This window comes from Monodelphis domestica, chromosome 3 (assembly GCF_027887165.1).
Source record: "Monodelphis domestica isolate mMonDom1 chromosome 3, mMonDom1.pri, whole genome shotgun sequence".
NCBI lineage: Eukaryota > Metazoa > Chordata > Mammalia > Didelphimorphia > Didelphidae > Monodelphis > Monodelphis domestica.
Window position 1 is genome coordinate 61,786,880 of NC_077229.1, and position 21,403 is coordinate 61,808,282.

General features: G+C 41.1%; 1 protein-coding gene across 2 annotated transcripts; it reads right to left on the reverse strand.

Annotated features, from left to right (window-relative positions):
- Positions 1-2,853: 2,853 nt before the first annotated feature.
- Positions 2,854-21,389, reverse strand: PEX11G (peroxisomal biogenesis factor 11 gamma). Of its 2 annotated transcripts, XM_007489563.3 has the most exons (6): positions 21,272-21,389; positions 16,828-17,016; positions 9,836-10,014; positions 8,575-8,634; positions 4,092-4,239; positions 2,854-3,238 (listed from the first exon to the last, which is right to left on the reverse strand). In XM_007489563.3, the coding sequence occupies exons 1-6, from the start codon at positions 21,329-21,331 to the stop codon at positions 3,206-3,208; spliced, it is 669 nt and encodes a 222-aa protein (XP_007489625.2). In that variant the 5' UTR covers positions 21,332-21,389; the 3' UTR covers positions 2,854-3,205. The 2 variants fall into 2 exon arrangements, with proteins under 2 accessions (XP_007489625.2, XP_003340805.3); XM_003340757.4 differs by having other exon boundaries at positions 2,854-4,239.
- Between the last annotated feature and the right edge of the window lie 14 nt (positions 21,390-21,403).

Here is a 21,403-nt window from a genome sequence, read left to right on the forward strand (position 1 = left end):
CATCACCAAAACAAATCCTATATGCATTCTTGTTCCCATACCGGCCTAACTTCTTTAGAAAACTTCCCCCACTATTATCCCTAATCTCTTTCTTTTATCTTCAATCTCTCCCTTTCTATTGGCTCCTTCCCTACTACTTATAAACATACCCATTATCTTCTTAAAAAACCCTAATTCAATGATGGCAAGGCTATAGCAAGGATGCCAAAGATGGTGCACAGAGCACTCTCTGCAGGCACTTGGACACCCTCCCTCTCTCCCCCACCATCCCCAGTGTTTGTTACTAGAAAGGTAGAGGGACCGCTGGGAAACTGCTCTCCTCCCCTTCTCCAACAATGCCTCATGACATTTTCATATCATCCACCCCTCTGCTTAGCAGCCTAATGGGGAGCACTTCTTCCCTCCCCTGCATGGGGTAAGGTGGGTACAGGACATACCCAGCATTGTGGGGGGAGGGGGCATAGCATGCGGTCTGGGGGTGGGGTCCAGCATTCTATCTCTAAAAGGTTTGCCATCCCTGCCCTACTTGTTCTTACCACCCTAGCCAGCTCCACAACTTTCTCTTTGTTGCTAAAGAAAGCTGTTCACAACTGGTGCTTGCACTTCCTCTCTAATCCCCAATATCCCTGCAATCTGCCTTCCACTTCATTCCATTGAAATGGTCCTCTCCAAAGTTAACAATACCAGCCCTCATTCTCCTGGACTTCTCTGAAGCATTTGGCACTGTTGATCATATTCTCCTCATTCATATTCTCTCCTCCTTTGGTTTTCATGACATTACTCTTTCGTGGTTCTTCTATCTTTCTGACTGTTCCTTCTCAGTCTCCTTTGCAGGACCTTTATCCACTAACCACAGGTATACCCCAAAAATCCATCCTAGGCCCCCTTCACTTTTCACTATACACCAGCTCACTTGGTGAACTCTTGAACTCCCAGGGGTTCTACGATCATCTCTATGTAGATGATCCCCAGATTTCTACATCTAGCCCAGTCTCTCTAATCAGATAGTCATGCATCTCCCCCTCTCTTTTAGAGAACAAGACATAATATAAGCCTTAAAAATGCAACATGTCAGAGTAGCTAAATAGAACAGTGGATAAAGGGCTAATAAGCCTGAAGTCAGTTCAAATCTGGCCTCAGAAACTTTCTGTTTGATCCTGGGCAAGTCACTTAATCCCAACTGCCTAGCCTTTGTCAACCTTCTTAAAACTGATACTAAGCCAGAAAGTAAGGGTTTTAAAAAAATGCAACACATCCAAAAGAGAACTCATTTTTATCCCCAACCTTTATCCTTCCAAAATCCTATACTATTGTTAAGGGTACAACATTCCTTCCAATCACCCAGCTGTGAAACCGTGGGGTCACCTTTATCACTCTCACCCTACACATCCAGACCTTTGCTAAATTGTCATTTCTACCTTCATGACACCTTTTATAAATATATCTTTTCTCTATCCTCATACAACCACAGGCTGAAGTCAGGGCCTCCCTCATCACCTCTCCCCAGACAACTGACAAAAATGATCTTTCTTTAAGTCGGTGTCATCCCAATCCATCTTCCACTAAATTATCAAAGTAATTTTCCTAAAATGAAGGTCAGATTACAACACCTCCCACTCCCTGAGCTCCAGTGGTTTCCCGTTTCCTCCAGGATCAAATATAACTTCCTCTGTTTGCATGTAAAGCTCTTTGTAGCTTCTTTGCCTTTCTTCTTGCCCTTTCTTCATACTATCTGTGTTCTGCTGTTTGTTGCACATTACACTCTACCTCCTGTGTCTAATATGTGCTCTGTGCATCTTATATGTACATACCTGGCTGTATATCGTCTCCCTTCCCTCTTATGACTTGGAGCTCCCTGAAGATAGGACCACACTTTTGCTTTTCTTTGTATACCTAGCTCTTAGCACAGTGCCTGGCACTTGGCAAGCTCTTAATAAACCTTATTGACTATATGCTTTTGCACTGGCTATGCCCCAGATTTGGAATGTCCTGGCTCCTTCTCCTCTTAAGTCTCCCTGGATTTCTTCAAGGCTTAGCTCAAAGACTACCTTCTCAAGGAAGCCTTTCCTGATGCTTTCCCCTCCCTAGGTGCTAGAGCCTTCCCCTTTTAGATTCCCTTCTATCTATTCTGACTGTGTTTTGTATGGACCTAGTTATATACACACAATGTCCTCCACTAGAAAGTGAGCTTTTTGTGGGCAGGAACTGTTTTCTGCCTTTCTTTGTATTTTCAGCCTAGCACACACTAGATACTTAATAAATGATAACTAAATTGAGTTGAACCATGAGACATGAAATGTAAGCATTCTTCTCTCCACATAAGCAATAAGGACTGACATTCAATGACTTACCTGAAGCCCCAAAGTTAAGAAGTGACAGAGTCTGAAGTCAGGGATCTTGTGGCCCGCAATGCTCTTCTGCCTCTTGCCTTTTTACCCATCTTTCAAGGCCTAATCCAAACATGTTGTCCTTTAGGATGCCTTCCTCGATCCTTCCAGCCAGGGAGGTTCCAACCGTCATCTGCCCTCCAATCTCCTGGTCCTCCTCTTGTACACCATGGGTTATTGTGTTTTATCTCCCCTTCAGGATTATAAATGTCTTAGGGAGTTTTTTTTTCTGTCTTACTTATCTTAGGAACCCTATTGTACCTGGAGTTACAAAGCTTTGCATATAGGAGATAATGTTTTCACTTTTGCCATGGGAGACACTTAAGAAATAATTGTTGAACTGAACCATATTAATGAATGTTTGCTGAAAGGATGGAGATCCTGTGGATGATGGGGCAGCAGCGGCTGTGTGTGTAAGCAGCAGCATGTCTGTAAAAGCCGACTACAGTTGGAGGCCACGCAAACCTTCATTTTCTACTTTCCATTTATTATTAGATACATATTAGATGATTCTTGACTGTCAGAGCAAACTTTCAATTGTTTGACATTAGCACATAATATTTTTTAAACTTCAATCTAATTCATTTGCTTTTTGACTCCAAGGATAATAATGCCTTACAGTTGTGTGGTGATTTAGATACTTCATTTGATTTTCATTATTATTTGTAGAAGGAAGGTAGAGCAAATATTATCATAGGCTTAGAAACAGACCCAAAGGCTCCACAAATTGACCAAGCCCACATGGTGGAATGAGGCCCCAAGCCCAAGGCTCCTGGTTCCCAGAGCCCAGGGTTCTTTCTGCCATATCTCACAGCTTTTCAAGTATCAGCCAAAGAAACATTTCCTGTTGTCTACCAAAAGAGCAAGAAGAAACTGAGTTTCAGTCAGCCAAGCTAAAAGAAATCCCCTTTCCTAACATGTTATTATTTAAAGGAAGACAGAAGGTAAGGCAAAAGCAGCCTATCAGATCCTAATATATGCTAGTCCCTAACAGATCTGTAGCCTATAGAATAGCTATGCCCAAAGCTAAATTAGGATTTGCCAATGTTTATCATTTAAGCTGACCTGAGGAAGATGGTACTTAGGCCCTCCCTCCAAAAAGCAAGCCCTGGATGGCTGAGGAGCCCTTGTTGTTACCCCCGAATACCAGCAACTTCATAATTCTCGACCGACAGAAAACCTGGTGTTCTGTCATTTGAAGGGAAGGGACGGACAGAGAGCTGAGGATGCCTGAGCTTGCTCAGCCAGGTTCCCAACTTTCCCAACTCTCTACAGACTATGAACAGGGAGGCTCTTTCCATAGATGGCAATGCCATCTTTGAATCCACTATGACCTGCTGGAGTTTGGCAAAACAGAAGACCAAAGGACTTGTCAATTTTGTCCTATTTAAAGAATCCCTCAAGCCCATACACCTCAATTGGTCTTATTCTTTTGAATTAAACCTAACCCTTGTTTTGTTTTGTCCAGTCTGGCAGTAGTAATTTTTGGATCTACTTCTTAATTTTCCCAGTCCTCCAATTATTTTGAACAATCAAAAGCCCAGCTTTTTTCCTAGTAACCACTGCTTTGATCAAAAGCTTTCAGTCACATTCATATGTTCCTCAAACTGCCCATTAATGTCAAGAGTCATCAGACTTTTCAGAGTGAGGCCCAGATGCTTGGTACACACTAATAAGAGAAGACACGGTACCCATCAGACCCACCAGCCATGGAGGAAACTGTCCTGCCCAGAGGAATCCTGGAGGTAACCAGTGGATGGCGTTGGCTAGATCAGCCAGATTGCTAAGAAGGGATAATATTTCTGACTTCACCTGAGTTTCAATCATCTTCTTTTCTCTTCTAAAAGATTTACTGTGGAAGACAGAAAAGGAAAAGTTATTAAATGTTCAGCTTTTACTCCAGAAAAGTCATTCTAAGATATCAAACTATGTCATCACTGACAAAGGAGACAAGGTCACAGAAACACAGAATTGCCAAGCTGGAAGGGGCCTCCTCCCAGTGCTCTAATCCAACCAAGACCCCCCAAAACCACCACCCACACAAATTACCTAGCCTTTGTTTGAAAACTTCCCACCACCTCCAACAGCTGCCTAATCTACTTCTGGATAATTCTTAACTGTCAGGAAGCTTTTCCTGACAGCCAGTCTCAATTGGTCTCTTTGTTCTTTCTTCTCCTTGTTCCAGAGATCTGTCTTCTGCATCCAATAGGAACAAGCCTCCCCAAGAGGTACCCAAAAGGTACATTACCAGTTGAGCTTATCCTTACACATCATGAACCTATAGCCATTCCTGATCCTGACTGCCCTCCTCTGCACTTTACTGCACTTTCCCTTGGTTTACTAAAATCCTTCCTAAAAATGACTCCCACAATTGTCCACATGGGGTCTGACAAAAGCAGACTACTGACTGGAGATAAGCTAATCTTCATGTAGCATCTAATTATATTAGTCTGACCTATCTCCAAGGTCCAAGGGAGCTCCACAGATCACTTGTGTTAAGGGCTAGAGAAAGATGTAAACAAGTTGGGAGCAATCAAAATAGAAATTGGATGTGAAAATGCTCATCGTGGTAAGGGATCCCATAGAGAGCAAGTGACCTCTGAGGTGGGGGGAGGAGGGGGATGAAGTCACAAGAACTATAGTAACCCAGGACCAAAGCTTATATCCCAAAAAGCAGAGCTGGGATAAAGAGGCTTTTTGCTGGCACAGCATTGTCTGGGTTCAAATCCCAAAACAGACACATACTGTATTGTCATAAACAACTCTACCTCTCAGGGCCTCGGCTTACTTCTCTACCTCATGGGTATATTGTGAAGGAAGCATTTACAAAGCTTAGGGTCCTAGAGTATGTGAGCTCTTCTTTTTTTTTCTTTTAAATCCTTACCTTCTGTCTTGGAATCAATATTCTGTATTGGTTCCAAGGTAGAAGAACAGTGGGAGTTAAGTGATTTGCCCAGGGTCACGTAGCTAGGAAGTGTCTGAGGCCTGCTTTGAGCCTAGGACCTGGCTCTGGGCCTGGCTGTCCTTTCCCAAGTTATCTCCTTCAGGTGCCATAATGCTATAGTGAAGAGGCTGTGGTAGGTATTGCTTTGTCTGTTTTACAGATAAGGAAACTAAGACTTAAACAAATGAACAGATTTCCCCAAATTCATACAGCAAGTTGCTGAAAGCCAGAATTAGAGCCTAAGTCTTTCTGGCATTCAACTCTTTCTCCTTCTAAGGTAATCCTGAACATTTTCCTAGCAAAAAAACAAAATGTTTCCAAAGGTCAGCTGGAGAGATGGCATGGTCATTGTGGAAAAAAACCCTAGCTTTGGCTTCAGGAGAACTTGTTGAGGTCGTCTGACATGCACAGTGTCAGTAACTATAAAGAGGAACAATATTGATCCCACCAAACTCACAGTTATTAGGAGATTGTTTTGTACACCCTTAAAACATCATATAGGTGCAGCTAGGTAGCACAATGGATAGAGAGCCAGGCCTGGAGTTGGGAGGTCCTCGATTCAAATCCAGCCTTGGATACTTCCTAGCTCTGTGACTCTTGGGCAAGTCACTTCCTCCTACTTGTCACTCTTCTACCTTAGAACTGAGTCAAAATGTAAGGGGCTTGAAAGAAAAACAAACAAATAAATAATGAATTTCAAATATTATTGTGGTACTTGGCATAAGTATTTGGAGTCAGGAAGACTGGGTTCAAATTCAACACCTGACACAGGCTAGCTGTGTGATGGCAATTCTTTGAAGTCAATTCAACAAGCAAGCTGATTCAGTGAACCAGCATTTATTAAGAATCTACCACATAGTAGGTATTTTTTTTAAACCCTTACCTTCCATCTTGGAGTCAACACTGTGTATTGGCTCCAAGGCAGAAGAGTGGTAAGGGCTAGGCAATGGGGGTCAAGTGACTTGCCCAGGGTCACACAGCTGGGAAGTGTCTGAGGCTAGATTTGAACCCAGGACCTCCCATCTCTAGGCCTGACTCTCAATCCACTTAGCCACTCAGCTGCCCCCCATAGTAGGTATTGATATAGCACTGATCTCAAGAAGCTTGATTTCCATTCTAGGGGGCAGGGAACAAGGAACAAGATGTCTATAGAGAAATAGATACAAAATCCTTTCCAGAGGACTCAGGTAAGGGGAAACAATCCTTGAGCTGAGTTTTATAAAAAGTGAAGCATTCTCTGGGGCAGAAGTTAAGAGGGCATGCATTCCTGGTAGAAAGAACAGCCTGGGCAAAATTTTGGAGACAGAAGATGGGAGACAGGAGGTGGAATCTCATCTGCAAAGAAGAGCAAAAAGGACAGTGTGGCCAGGACCTAAGTGTGGAAATGAGAGTACTATGCAAAACACTTGTCATAGTAGATTGAGTCAGATGATGAAGAGCCTTATAAGACTAGAGAAGGCTCCTATTTGATTTTGGAAGCCAAGGGAGCCACTGGGGCTTCCTGAACAGAGGAACGACCTGGTCAGACTTGGACATCTGTGTGGAGGAAGGATCAAAAGGCTGACAAGCTGGAGGCAGGTGATCAATTAGGAGGTTCTTGTAATAGTCCAGGTAAGAGATAATGAGGCCCTGAACCAGGGCAATGAGCACAAAGAAGGGGCTCTATCTACCAAGATTACACAAGAATTGCAATTTTCAGTCAGTTCCTACATGGATGAAATCACAGATCATTGATATATAAATGAATTATTGTTTTCATTCTAGTCATTATTTCTTCTGCTATTCAATTCAACAAATATTTATAATAGTACCATCTACAAAGCACTTTAGGGTTTACAAAGTCCTTTCCTCACAACAGCCCTACAAGAACCTCAACTCCATTTTAGAGTTGAAGAAATTAAGACATGGAGGACTCAGGTGCTCTACCCTGGGCACACAGACAATAAGTGCTAAAAAAGCCAAAGCTCCAAGTCCAGATCACATGATCCCACCTTGGGCTGCTGTGTACTAAGCCTTGCTTTGGGTATAGCAGGGATGAACAGTTTTGTCCCTATAGGCTTAAGTGCAACCAAGTAGTGTTTTCGGTTGGAGTGCTGGGATGATGATTTGGGCTTCCACAAAGCTCTCGATCAAGAGTTACTGGCTCTGTAGCTTTGGAGGGGAGGATAGGAGCAGGCTTAAGATAGATAGAGCAGCTTAGTGACCTTGAGCAAGTCCCTTTCCCCTTTTAAGCCTCCATTTCCCCCTCTTTGAGAGCCTCAACTTTCCCTTCTGCATAAGAGATTGGTTTAAATCAGGTGTTCTTAGCCTGGGATACATGAACTTTTTTTTAACCTTACTTTAACCTTAAAAAAAAAAAACCTTTACTTTAAAAATGATACTAAGTATTGGTTCCAAGGCAAAAAAGTATGAAGAGCTAGGCAACTGGGGTTAAGTAACTTGCCCAGGGTCACACAACTAGGAAGTATCAGAGTCCAGAATTAAACCCATACCTCCTATCTTCAGGCCTGTCTATCAACTGAGTCACATAACTGCCCCCATGAACTTTAAAAAAAATATTTTGTTAACCATATTTCAGCATAATTGGCTTCCTTCATAATCCTATGTATTTTATTTTGTGCATTTAAAAGCCTGATTCTGAGATGGCTTTATCAGACTGACTGCCCAGGGGCTGGGGACACACAAAATGTTAAAAGCTTCTGGCAGAGATGGTCTTTGAAACCCCTTAGAGATCAGACATTCTTTGTCCTATCATGATAACAATCTTACCTCCACTGCCCATGGTCTTAGGAATAATTCAGTCAGGGCTAGACTAGAGCCAGTTTGAACCAATTCTTCAATTGACTGCTAAATTTTCAGTGTGAGCATATCCTCTTTGGAAATGGGCAAATGCTACACATCAGGGCTTAATTTAGTCTAAACTGAAGTGATGGAAAAAAGTGTCAATACTGCAGATTAAATTTAGAAATGTCATGAGTACTCCCCTCCACTCCCAGATCTGGTTGTTTGTTAAACATTTAACAAAATATGACTGAATTTAGGAATTATTGTTCTTACTCATTATGAAGTGATGACAATAGGGAAAATTACTTTACAACTTGTCCTTCAGATATTAAGTCTAATCTGCTAATTATCCCTCTCCTCTTGTATTGCCGCCTACTTAAAATGAAAAATTAGTGGATGTGACTGAAGTTTCTCTCTTTTCCAATGAGAAAAAGAATATGAAAGAGGATGAAATCATACCTAGATTTTCCTTCAGGATTTCTTAATTTCCTTCTCAGATTCAGCATAATCTTCAGTGATCTGAAGAGAGCAGGAAAAAAATCAAGAAAAAACATTTATGGCAGTTGGCTACCATGTCTATCCCTCAAAGAAGAAAGGAAGACTGGAGGGTTTAGGGCAGAGGGCATCTAATCCACCTCTCATTTTTAAAGTGTCCAGGAAAAAAAAAAGGGACTTACATAAAGTCACATGGGTATTAAGTAGTAGAGCTGGGAGTAAAATCTAGGTCCTCTGCCTCTAAACCAAAAGATAATCTCAGAAAACTATAGGCAGAGCCTGAATCAAAAAACATGAACTTTGCACATCTTACAAGGCAGTATAATTATTATTTTTATATTTGCTTTGCTGCTGAAAACAGGAGCTTTTTGTGAGAAACTCTTCTGATCTTTAGTAGGTGATTTTGTTGATGCTATTTTATTGCAATTCAGGTTAGTCAATGAGACTATGCCCCCCAATAATTGCTTTGGTTATAAACAAGGTAACTAATTAAAAATTACTCCAAGCTTACAGAAAAGACTTTTACTTTTCAATACTTTATAATGCCTTTTCTAGATGGTTAATTATCCAAACAAGATGATCACTAGAAGTCTATAAAGGGGAAAGGTCTTTTCTCTAAATTCATTTTCTGTAGCAAGCAATTTTAAAATATATTTAAAACTTCTGCTAGCAGAAAAAGATTTACAAGGAAAATGCTACATTAAAGTCCTTTGTAGCAGTGAAGCTCTTGGGTGAATTCAATTCTTAAGTAAACACCTTTTAGTCTTATTTAGGCATTTTTGCTAAAAATATTTCAGGACACAGAGATTTTTCTGTTGGAGCTTATCTCCCTTAGAAACAGCCAGGGCAGCCAAATTCTCTGGAATTATTTCTCCTTCCTGAGGTCAGAGAGGGAAAGGTCTGATTTCGTCATGAATAGAGAAAAGAAGGCCAAGGACACACAAACTCCCTAAGGAGCAGACTGAGAAGAGAGGCTGCATCTAAAGCCCAGCTCAGATGACTGGTGCCTGGCTACGGGCACCTGGACATCCTTGACCAATAGAAAGAGGATTTCTTAATTCACATGGCTCATATGTCACCAGCAGCCTCATCCACTTCGGCTGCCAGCTCAAGTGTTTCTTTGTTTGGTGGAGCCATTAGAGAAATCTCTGAACTAAAGTCACATGTTTCCTCCTGGAGATTAACTCAAATTGGAGCAGGCAAATAATCCAATCTTTTCACTCACCGTCCAATTCCTAGGAGAAGTGAAAGGCCCCAAAGGGCTGTACTTAATATCCACCACCTGGTAGAACTGATGTGAATAATCTTAGCATCAGCAGCCCAGGCAACGTGCTCACAAGGGTAATAGAGCTGATCAGCAAGGTTACTGACGACAGACAGCCAGCGGATGATAGCATCTTCCTCCTACAGAGACGGATGAAGAGAACAGAAAGAGGGGAAGGGAAGGGAAGAGAGGATAGGAGAGGAAGAGTGAAAGAAGCAGTGTGGAGGGAAAGGTGGGGGAGGGGAGGGAAGGCTAATGGTCAAGATTGTTTTCAAGCTCCCTGACACACTCTCTAGTTGATTCAGTGACTTTACTAGGTAATACTCCTTCCCTACTAATTCTCTGGGCCTAGCCCAGACAAAAGAGCAAAAGCATCCAGTCTTTCTGACAACCAAAACAATGCATGCCATTATGAAGACAACAGCTGACTTTTGAAGCTGCAGCTACTTCTTGGTCAGGGATCATTTCTGCACAAACCCATGTTCCAGAGCAGCAGGCTGCTGAGTGGAGCCACTCAGTCTTCTTTCCTCCATGCCTCCTTGTACTGAAAAAGCCCTACTGGTCAGGCACAGCCCACAGCCTGAGGCAGAATTGATGCCCATCCAAGCTCTGCAGCCTGGTGTCCAAGGCCCCACCCTAGCTTGTAGCCTCCCTCCTTCTGACTTCCAGGGAGGCTGCTTACATTCTGTCTTAAGGGTTCATCTTAGAAGGGCCTGCATGAGGGGAACAGCCCAGGATGGCAAAGACACAAGAAACACTGTGAAAGTAAAATGGACAGCACTCAGCAACAGGTTGGACATGAGCAAGGAAAAGAAGCAATTTAATGCCCTTCTAAACAAACCCTGGGCAGATGTCAAGGCCCTCCTCAGTGCTACCTCTTCCAGAGCCATGGGCTAGGAATCTACTCTCCCTCCTCCGGAGTAGGAGGTGCTACAATGTAGGAAGCCCCAACCTTAATCCTTGTGGAATTGACTCTTTTCAGTCATGTCCCTCAGGACAGATAGATAGGAGGACTAGACAGGTTGAAGTGAGCTTCCTTCCTGCTTTCACTTGCTTTAGCCCCTTCAATAAATTTTCTTCAGAAATTTGGAAAAAACAAACAAACCACCACCTCCAGCTGTAGGGCTCACTTCCTCATCTGAACTCCTGGAGCACCTATGCTTTTTTTCCCTCTCTTTTTAGGAAGCATGCTGCCTTCTGGGATCAGAGTATGACAAATACTTCTAGATTTGGAAAGGTTGGGGAAATATCCTTTAAAAAATAAACTACCTAAAATGTAGGTAGGTGTAGGCCAGGAGAAACCACCCTTACTTCCAAACAATAAGGCTAAGGAATGATTGGGATTGAGTTGTTGATGAGACTAAGACATCAATCTAGAACAGTGTTGTCGAAGTATTGGCATGCATGCCCAGCTGGCACTTGGGGAGCTGTTCTGTTCTCTTCTCAGTGCCTGAGGACATTTTTGCATGCCCCCATCCTCTGTCCAGCCACCAAAACAAGCACTTCCTCCCTTCTCTCTCTTGGGTAATGAGTGGGGCTCACAGACAGCTTGTATTTGCCTTCTGGGCACTTGAACTGGGCGGAGAGGAATGTTTGCCAATGCTGATCTATAATGTAACTAAAGATAAACTAGGTTATGGTGGCTTTTATTGTGCTATAGTATGGAGCAATATTGTTTTGGACATTGATCTATGTAGAAGACCAGTCTCCAAAATGGTACCAGGAAGACCAGGGTGTCTGGAATATGCTTGGTGGTAAAGAAAGCTCTCTTCTATTCAACTGTGTGTTGACTTGTCTCAGGAAATGGTACCTTAGCAGGAGGAAGAGACCTGCATGGAGTCTAGAAAAGGGAGGGCAAAGAGGAAGAGGGCCTGGCACTGCATCTCTGAAACTGTCCTGGGAAGAGTACATTGAAAACATACAGGGCCTAGGATCAGTTATTTAGGGAGAAATTCTCCTCAAAGAGGAAAGAGCTCAATGAAATTGGAAACATGGAAAGTCCTTTGCTCTGGTTCCATATATATCATGAGCACCTTCTGATTTTTTGGGTTTCCACAATGGCCTTACCTACTAGTAGGAAAGGCCCTAAGCATTTAGCTGAGACTAGTTATCTGGTGAGGTGTAATTCTCTTGAATTCATTATTACTGCCTGCAGGATCACAGCCTTAGAGCTGGAAGGAAATCCTCAGGGATCATCTCTTATCTATAACAACAGAGAAATTCTTGACTTGCCTTTCTTCAAAAGGGAGAGCAGGGGATGGGTATATCTGCAGTATGGACCTGCTTCTAACCAACACTGAAGACCTGACCGGGTCACTTCTGTGCTGAAAATTCCTCTGTGACTTTCTTTCTCCCAGCTAAATTTCAAATTCCTTTGACTGTCATTCAAGGTTCTCCACAATTTGGCATCTTCCTACATTTACTGACTTCTATGGGAAGTCAAATTTTTAAATTTTAAATCGCCTAAACAAAACTGAACTATTCTCCGTCCTCTATTTGTACCCCATATATTCCTGCCTATGAATCTTTGGTTTACACTATTCTTTTTGGCTTAGAGCAAGAAGTCTTAACCTTTTTTTGTGTTATGGACTTTTCGGCAGTCCAGTGAACCCTGTGGCCTCCTTTTCAAAATAATATTTTAAATGCATTAAAAATTCATAGAACTACAAAAGAAACCAATCACTGTGAAGAAATACAGTTATCAAAATCTTTTCTTAAAAACTTGTCACTGTGAAGAAATACAGTTATCAAAATCTTTTCTTAAAAACTTGTCCTGGAAAAACTAACTCAAAAGCCATCTCCTCCCTATTCCATGAAGCTGTATCACTTTGTATTTTTCATATTATATATAGTACATATATATGTGTGTGTGTGTGTATACATACATTTATAGTATAATATTGTTTAAAATAGTTATCTATATTTGTTTCTTCATTTCTGCACTAAAATAAAATCTATGAATCTAACACAGTATCCTGTAAATAATTAGTAGATACTAAATAAATGTTGTTCAAATGAATAATTTTGATAAGTAAATGCTTAGTGATTGATCAGTCTCTCTCCAGTTTCTTCAGTGTGAATCAGTTCTCCAAAGAGAGTAATTAGATCAGATCTTCCCATCCTTTAAATAAAAACTTTTCTCTCATCTTTCTACCCCCTCCAGCTATCTTTATCGCCCTCTTCATGGCTAAATTTCTAGAAAAAAGAATTTACATTCCTTCCTCATCATTCATTCATTCATAGCTAAACCACTTCTAATCTGGCTTGACTGAAAATGCTCTCCCAAAATCACCATGATTTTCTCTTTTTTAAACCTCATTTTTGTTGATATCTTTTGTTTTTACATGACATTCATTTCCACCTCCTATCCAGTGAGCCATCCTTTGTAACAAAGCCTTTCAAGGCAAGAGAAAAGAAAACCAGTTGAGCAAAGCTGAGCCACCAGTCTTGTTGGACAAAGTAAGCAACATCCCACACCTGCAGCCCATTTTCTCAGCTCTTCTCCAGGGGCCCAAGCTCTGTCATTATAACTACAGTGCTCACTTTCTTTTTCTCTTTGGCTCTATCCCTTTAGACTACTATAATAAGTGTGCAACAGTTTCCTTGTTATCATTTTCCTCTGTGTGTCTGAAAACTTTCTTTAAATTCTCCATATTTATCATTTCTGATGGTTCAATTGTAGTCCATTACATGATAAATGTTCCACAATTTATTTAGCAATTTCCCCAGCAATAAGTATCTATTGTTTCCAGCCTTTTTTTTAATCAGACCTCTGATTTCAGTGATAGGAAGTGCTGAGGAATCCCCCTCTACCAAGGTAGATCCCTACATATCTAGGTATCTATTTTAGAGCAGAATTTCTGAATCCTATTTGTGTCTTAGCCCCCTCTAGTAGTCTGGTGAAGCCTATGGATGGACTCTTTCTCAGAACAATTTTTTAAAATGTTTTAAATAAAATACATAGGATGACAAGGGAAGCAATTCTATTGATATTTAGTTATCAAAATGTCAACAAAACAAGTTTATAGTCTCTAGGTTAAAAATTCATCTTAGAGAACTGCTTAGATGTTAGAGATGGACTGGAAACCCAGGGTTTGCTAATTTTGAGACCAGATACAGTCCATGGCCTTACATACATGCTACTCCCTTGCCTCTTAGCTTTCCATTTCTGGGGTACCTCAAAGAGTGCTATTTTCCTGAATTTTCCCATATCTTTCTGTCTTTGACTCCCTGGAGATAACTAATGTCTAGCAATGGACCTTTGGGTCAAAGGGAATAGAGATTTTAGTTACCTTTTAAGCCTAATTCTCAATGCTTTCCATATGACAGTGACCTCTCCAGTAAATCTGTCTTTTCTCAATCATCCTCTTCCCAGATTCCTGACCATTCCTGATCATCTTGGATATACTATTCTTTTTAGTAAATTCTTGGACCCTAGAGGCCATCCTGTCCATCACCTCATTTTACCTGATGAAGGAACTGGGGCCCAGAACAAGGAAGGAACTTGGATAGTAAGTGACAGGGTTGGGACTAGAGCCCAGGCTCTCTGATGTGTGAATCTTAAAACTACTCAGACTGTACTTTAGAAGATTTGATTTAGCTATTCCCTTATTGTAACAATGGAGATACTTGGTCTAACAAGATCAGGAATGTATTGGGAACTTTCAAAATTACTCCACCCGAATTAAACAGACTTTAGGGGAAGATAAAAGTTGTAAACTCCTGCTTAAACAATGAAGATACTTAACTCATACCTTATAGTGAAGCTAGAACCTTAAGCAAGGTCTATTTTTAGATCTAATACAAAACCTGAAAAGGTTAAATTAATCACAAAAAGGTCAAGTAACTCACAAAAAGCAAGCTTAACAAAGAAGTGTTAAGTACCTCAGAAGATATAATCTAACCAGAGAAGGTGAGAACTAAAGAGTGGTGAGAACTAAGAATGGGCAGGCCTGGAAAAAAGTGTCTACTGTGATTGGTAGGTATGAAAATTTAGGGGAGGTGACATAAGAGAAAATTTCTTTAAAAGGAGGGGTAAAAAAGGCAGTTTAAGTCATTTTGGTGTGGAGTCTCTGAACTCAGTTCAGGAGATTGAGTTCAGTGGAGGACTGGAACAACCCAGCTTGGAGATGGTCTTGTGGTGAGTGATAAGATTGACTCCCTTACCCTTAGGCTCAGGGAGGCCAGCCCTTTAACTACTGCCTGGCTCATCCTGAGCTAGAGCAGTTTAAATTAATTCTCTCTCTCTCTCTCTCTCTCTCTCTCTCTCTCTCTCTCTCTCTCTCTCTCTCTCTCTCTCTCTCTCCCCTCTCTTTTTCCTTAATTCCTTCTCTCTATATTAATTAAAATCACCAAAATTTCCAGACTGACTTGGGAATTTTATTTGGCGACCATTTAAATCTAGATTTCAAGTCACAACACTAAAATTATCTTTACAGATGCCAGGCCCCTTTTCCTCTGGTTATCCTTCTGCTGTCTGCCTGTTCCTTCACAGGTCATTCCCTTTCTTCTACCCCTACACTGGGTATTCTCCAGTGCTTTATCCCAGGCCCCTTTTCCTTCTTTTACTTCCCTTTACACTGGTGATCTCATTCACTCCCATAGATTCAATTATCAACCCTTAGCAAATGTTTCCCATATCTACATATATAGCCCTAATTGGGCTTCTGAATTCAACCCTGCATTTCCTTCTATACTCATAGATATCTGTGAGGGAAGGGGGCATCAATGCAGTTGCTAAGTCCTATTGATTCTGACACCAGTTTCTTGTATTTGTCAAAATCACCTGGAATTTAGTCAGCACCTATTATGTGTAGACACTGTCACCTTTTCTACATCTATACTAGACTTCCATCATCCTAGTCCAGACCCCATTTCACTTCTTGCTTGAGCTGTTTTACCAGCTTTCAACTGACTTTCCAGTCTCCAATTTATCCTTCACACAAATGTCAAAAGAATCCTTCTGGGGGCAGCTGGGTAGCTCAGTGGGAGCCAGGCCTAGAGACAGGAGGTCCTAGGTTCAAATCTGGCCTCAGACACTCCCCAGCTGTGTGACCCTGGGCAAATCACTTAACTGCCATTTCCTAGCCTTTACCACTCTTTTGCCTTGGAACAAATACACAGTATTGATTCCAAGATGGAAGGTAAGGGTTTAAATTAAAAAGAAAAGAAAAGAAAAGAAAAGAAAAGAAAAGAAAAGAAAAGAAAAGAAAAGAAAAGAAAAGAAAGAAAAGAATCCTCCTAAGGCCAAGGTCTAGCCACTTCATTCCTATGCCAGAAAATTTTTGGTGGTTCCACCCCTCCTGCCACTTCTCTTTTCACACTATAATAAACTCTCTCTCTCTCTCCAGGCTGGTCCAGACTGAGCTGCAAGTTCTTCCTGAGTCATAACCATCCCCAGGGCACTCTCTCTTTACCACTTCCTTTCTTCAAGACTTAGCTCAGTTGCCAACTTCTCAGCGAAGCCCTGTGTTAAGTTTTTTCTTTCTCCAATTTTTTCAAGAGTTCTGTACTTTGAAACTTTCCTTTGTCTTCTGCATATACTCTGTACATTCACTCATATAGAACCATGCACACAAAACACTGCCCAGTTCCTCAAAATGACACATAATTTGTGTCATTTGCTATCTTTACATTTCTCACCCCTTCCTTGCATATAGGGATAGAGATCAAAGCTGGATTTTTGATTTGGTTATAGAGAATTCCCTGATTAAAAACAAATCCCTTTACAATCTCCAGTAAGGTATCTCCAGGGCCCACTTAGGAGACTTTATTTGTCATAGCTCATTCATCCCATGATCCTTATATTTATGCATTTCCCAAAGGAACAAGCAACATTACAAGCTCTTATAAGAACTAAGAGTGTTTTTAAGGAGTCTTTTTTAATGATAAATCTTCTGATTAGGTCAAATCCAAAACATTAGGTGTTTAGAGAATAGTTCTGATGTGATTACCTTAGCACCCAAGCCATATTGCTTACTATATGCAAGCATAGCCAGGTCATCAAACAACCTCAAGATGGTCCTGCAGTGGCTGAGCTGTGAGGAAATCAACAGGAGCCTCTTCCCCACTTCAGATTTGACGGAAGACTGCTCAGCCAGGAGCCCACCAATCAGCTGACAGCCATAGCTCAAAGTCCTAATCTGTAGCAAAGTAGAGGTAGCAAGTGTGAGAAAGTGGGGCACTTATTTATTTGACTGACCTGTAGTATCTAACCAGCACATTTAGTAACTTTCAGACACATGATATATATTTCATTTCTATCTACCAGAACCGCTAGGAGAGTGCTGGGCACAGCATATTTGTTAAATAGAGAATACTTCAATATTAAAAATTCATTTTCAAATATAATTATTCATGCTATCATGTGATTAAACTCCAACTGGTATTGGCAATGAGTGACAAGACTGAACTAACTGATTTTGAGTTTAAAAGTAGAAATTCAAAAGGATGGAACTGTATTTGAGGTTAAAGTGACATAGGTGATGCTCATGTGTAACTGGAAAGTAGAAAATGTGACTCTGATGGCCTCGGAAGCATTGGAGATATGAATTTGAAACCAACCTCCAGGAGAGTTACTTCAGTGTTACTTGATAAGTGTGAACTAGTAGATACCTGTATGCTTATTAATCTGGAAGAGGTAGGATAAAAAGGTCCCTTTCCCCTGCTTCTCCTTCTACCTGTTTGCCTGTCATTGGCCATCCTCTTTCTTCTACTCCTGTCACTGATGATTGTAAAAGAGTGCTTTTTAAATTAAAAGAACTGGTAGCTTTCTCGTTAGAAGAAGGCTGACTAGGATTCATGTCTCCTGGTGCCATTTTATAACTATCAAATTCAGGACAGGTAGCATTTATGTTTTACAGAAAAAATATTTATAGTTTAAATTATGGCCTGTTTGACAGTGAATCCCATGAAATTAGGAGCCTGTCTCATTTTTAAGTCTTGCGTATCCTGGAGCACAAGCAGTGCATATGGGAGCAACAGGGACAGGAACTGGACCTATAATTTCCTAAATATAAGAAACTCCCAAATAAGGAAACTCTCTCTACTAATGCCCATTGACAAAGCCTCTAAAAGTCCTAGATTCAACTGCTACATTCCCTACTTAAATACCTTTATAAGTTTGAGGTTACTTCCTTTTCTGGGCCTCAGCCACTTCATCTAAAATGAGGTTATACCAAATAGCCTCCAAGATTCCTTTCAATTCTAGGCCTGTGATCATCAAACTTAGAATTGGAAGAAACCAGGCATTACCCAGACCTGTGGAGGCACATGTGCTAGAGGAGGCACACAGAGCTCTTTTTGTGGGCACCCATGCTGTTGTCCCAGTACAGAGTTCACCAGAGTTCGTAACTGGAAAGGCAGAGGGTTGCAGGGCCCAGCTGCTCCCCTCCCCTTCTCCCTAGGAGCCTGAGGACATTTCTCATATCACCTGCCCCTCTAAAAGGTTTGCCATGATTGACCTAAACCTTGGATTCCTATCCTTTTCTGCAATATGGATCTCTCTCTGGCGGTCTTGTCTATGGATCCCTTCCCAGAATGTTTTTAAATAAAAATTTAAAACTATACAATTACAAAAGAAATCAATTACATAAAAATAGTTAAGAGATTTCAAATAAAAACAAAGTTCATGGAGCTTGGATTAAAAATCTATTATCTAGTTCAACACTATTTTATAGGTAAGAAAAATGAGGGTCTGAGAAATGTAGTGACTTTGCTCTGCTCATGGTCACAAAGGTAGCTTGCAGCAGATTTAGGATTCAAAAGTAAGCTTCTGCAGGGCATGGATTATCTTTTGCTTTTCTTTAAAAATGAAACACTGTCCCAGCTTTTTGGACAAAAATCCACTATTTGATAAAAACAGCAGGGAAAATTGGAAGACAGTATGGGAGAGATCAGATTTGGATCAACATCTCACAGCCTACACCAAGACAAACTCAGAATGAGTGAATGACTTGAATATAAAAAAGGAAACTATAAGTAAATTAGGTGAACACAGAATAGTATACATGTCAGATCTTTGGGAAAGGAAGGATTTTAAGACCAGGCAAGACTTAGAAAAAAAATCACAAAATGTAAAATAAATTATTTTGATTACATTAAATTAAAAAGGTTTTGTACAAACAAAACCAGTGCAACCAAAATTAGAAGAGAAGCAACAAATTTGGAAAAAAATCTTCATAACCAAAACCTCTGACAAAGGTCTAATTACTCAAATTTATAAAGAGCCCAATCAATTGTACAAAAAATCAAGCCATTCTCCAATTGATAAATGGGCAAGGGACATGAATAAGCAATTTTCAGATAAATAAATCAAAACTATTAATAAGCTCATGGAAAAGTGTTCTAATCTCTTATAATCAGAGAGATGCAAATCAAAACAATTCTGAGGTATCACCTCACACCTAGCAGATTGGCTAACATGACAGCAAAGGAAAATAATGAATGCTGGAGGGGATGTGGCAAAGTTGAGACATTAATGCATTGCTGGTGGAATTGTGAATTGATTCAACCATTCTGGAGGGCAATTTGGAACTATGCCCAAAGGGCGCTAAAAGATTGTCTGCCCTTTGATCCAGCCATAGGACTGCTGGGTTTATACCCCAAAAAGATAATATGGAAAAAGACTTGTACAAGAATATTCATAGCTGCGCTCTTTGTGGTGGCCAAAAATTGGAAAATGAGGGGCTGTCCTTCAATTGGGGAATGGCTAAACAAATTTTGGTATATGTTGGTGATGGAATACTATTGTGCTCAAAGGAATAATAAACTGGAGAAATTCCATGTGAACTGGAACGACTTCCAGGAAGTGATGCAGAGTGAAAGGAGAAGAACCAGGAGAACATTGTACACAGAGACTGATACACTGTGGTACAATCGAATAAAATGGACTTCTCCATTAGTGGCAATGCAGTGATCATGAACAACTCAGAGAGAAAAGAGAAAGAACACTATCCACATTCAGAGGAAAAACTGTGGGAGTAAAAACACAGAAGAAAAACAACTGCTTGAGTACATGGGTCAATGGGGATATGACTGGGGATGTAGACTCTAAATTATCATCCTAGTGCAAACATCAATAAAATGGAAATAGGTTCTGACCAAGGACACATGTAAAACCCAGTGGAATTGCCGGTGGGCTGGGGGAAGGGTGGGGTAAGGGGAGGGAGGGAAAGAATATGATTCTTGTAACCAAGGAATAATGTTCTAAATTTAATTTACTAAATAAAATTTTCTAAAAAACAACAACAACAAACACTGTATTGATTCTAAGATGAAAAGTAAGAGTTCAAAAATAACTCTCTTTTTTTTGACCCTTACCTTCCATCTTACAATCAATTTGGTGTGTTGGTTACAAGGCAGAAGTTAGGTAAAGGAGGTAAAGGCTAAGCAATGGGGGTTGTGACTTTCCCAGGGGCACATAGCTAGAAAGTGTCTGAGGTTACATTTGAAGCTGGGACCTCCCATTTCTAGCTTAATACCTGTTTATTGATTTAAGACAGATTGGTTTACCATTGTCCCTTAGTCCCAAATCCAAGGCTTTTTCTGCTACCTAGGGGATCCCAGTCCTGGGTAGGGGTGGAGGAAGAGGGAGTGGCTCTTCACCTTTTAACTGTTAAACCATTCAATGAGGAAGTGATTTTTTTAATCAGACTAAATGATCTTATTTATAAAAAATACAGGAACAAGTTAGAACAAAGTATATGTCAAATATATGTAAAGTAATGCTGGGTTAACAAATGGGATTGGGAAAGGCCTCCTATACATGGCATCCAGGTGAACTCTGAAGGAAGTTAGGAATTCCAAGAGGCAGAAGTAAAGAGGGAGAACATTTTTGAAATGGGGGAGTAGCCTTTGTAGAGTCAAGAAGAGAGGAGACAAAACAGCAAAGTAGGAGGGTAGTAGGCCTTTTTTTTTTCTTTTTAAGTAGGCCCTTTTAACTGGAACATTTTGTGAAAGGGTATAATGTGAAATCTGGAAAGGTAGACTAAAGCTAGATTGCAGTAGACTTTAAAATATCAAACAAAAGAGTTATACTAAGGGTAAAAGGGAGCCATTAGAGCTACTATGTCCCTAATGTCTAGAGGTGTTTTAGGAAAGTCCTGTCCCAGAGCCTGAGTGGCAGGGCATTGGGGTTGTCAGAGCACAGATTGTCTCTATTCCCAGAGGTCTTAGGGAGTAGAAACACAGGAAGCCCCTATTCATTCTCCAGAGAGACTTCACTTCTAATGACTGACTTAGACTAGGCCTGCAGGGACATCCCACCCAAGAAACCTGGGGCCCACAGTCGGGTCGGGCTGACACTTGGGTACGAGGAGGAGGGCACAGCGAGAAGCTGGCGGCCCCTCCACCCTCGCCTGCCCCCGAGGTCCGGTCCTAACCCTCCCGGGGCCTCACCAAGCGGTCACGGCCTCGGTAGGACTCCAGCGCAGAAACCAGGCCGCACAGCGCCGCCATGGCAACACTTCCGGGATGGTCGGCGTTTGCGTCATCACGCCAAGCGAGGGGCGGGCAGTCGGAGAGGGAAAG

Bases quoted from the DNA above. Each gene is read 5' to 3' on its own strand.
- PEX11G (XM_003340757.4), bottom strand. From the start codon at position 21,331: ATGGCGGCGCTGTGCGGCCTGGTTTCTGCGCTGGAGTCCTACCGAGGC. The intron at 10,015-16,827 runs GTAATCACATCA...CCGTCTCTGTAG, and splicing joins AATATGGCTTGGGTGCTAAG to GAGGAAGATGCTATCATCCG. The intron at 8,635-9,835 runs GTGAGTGAAAAG...TGCTCTCTTCAG, and splicing joins CTTCTCCTAGGAATTGGACG to ATCACTGAAGATTATGCTGA.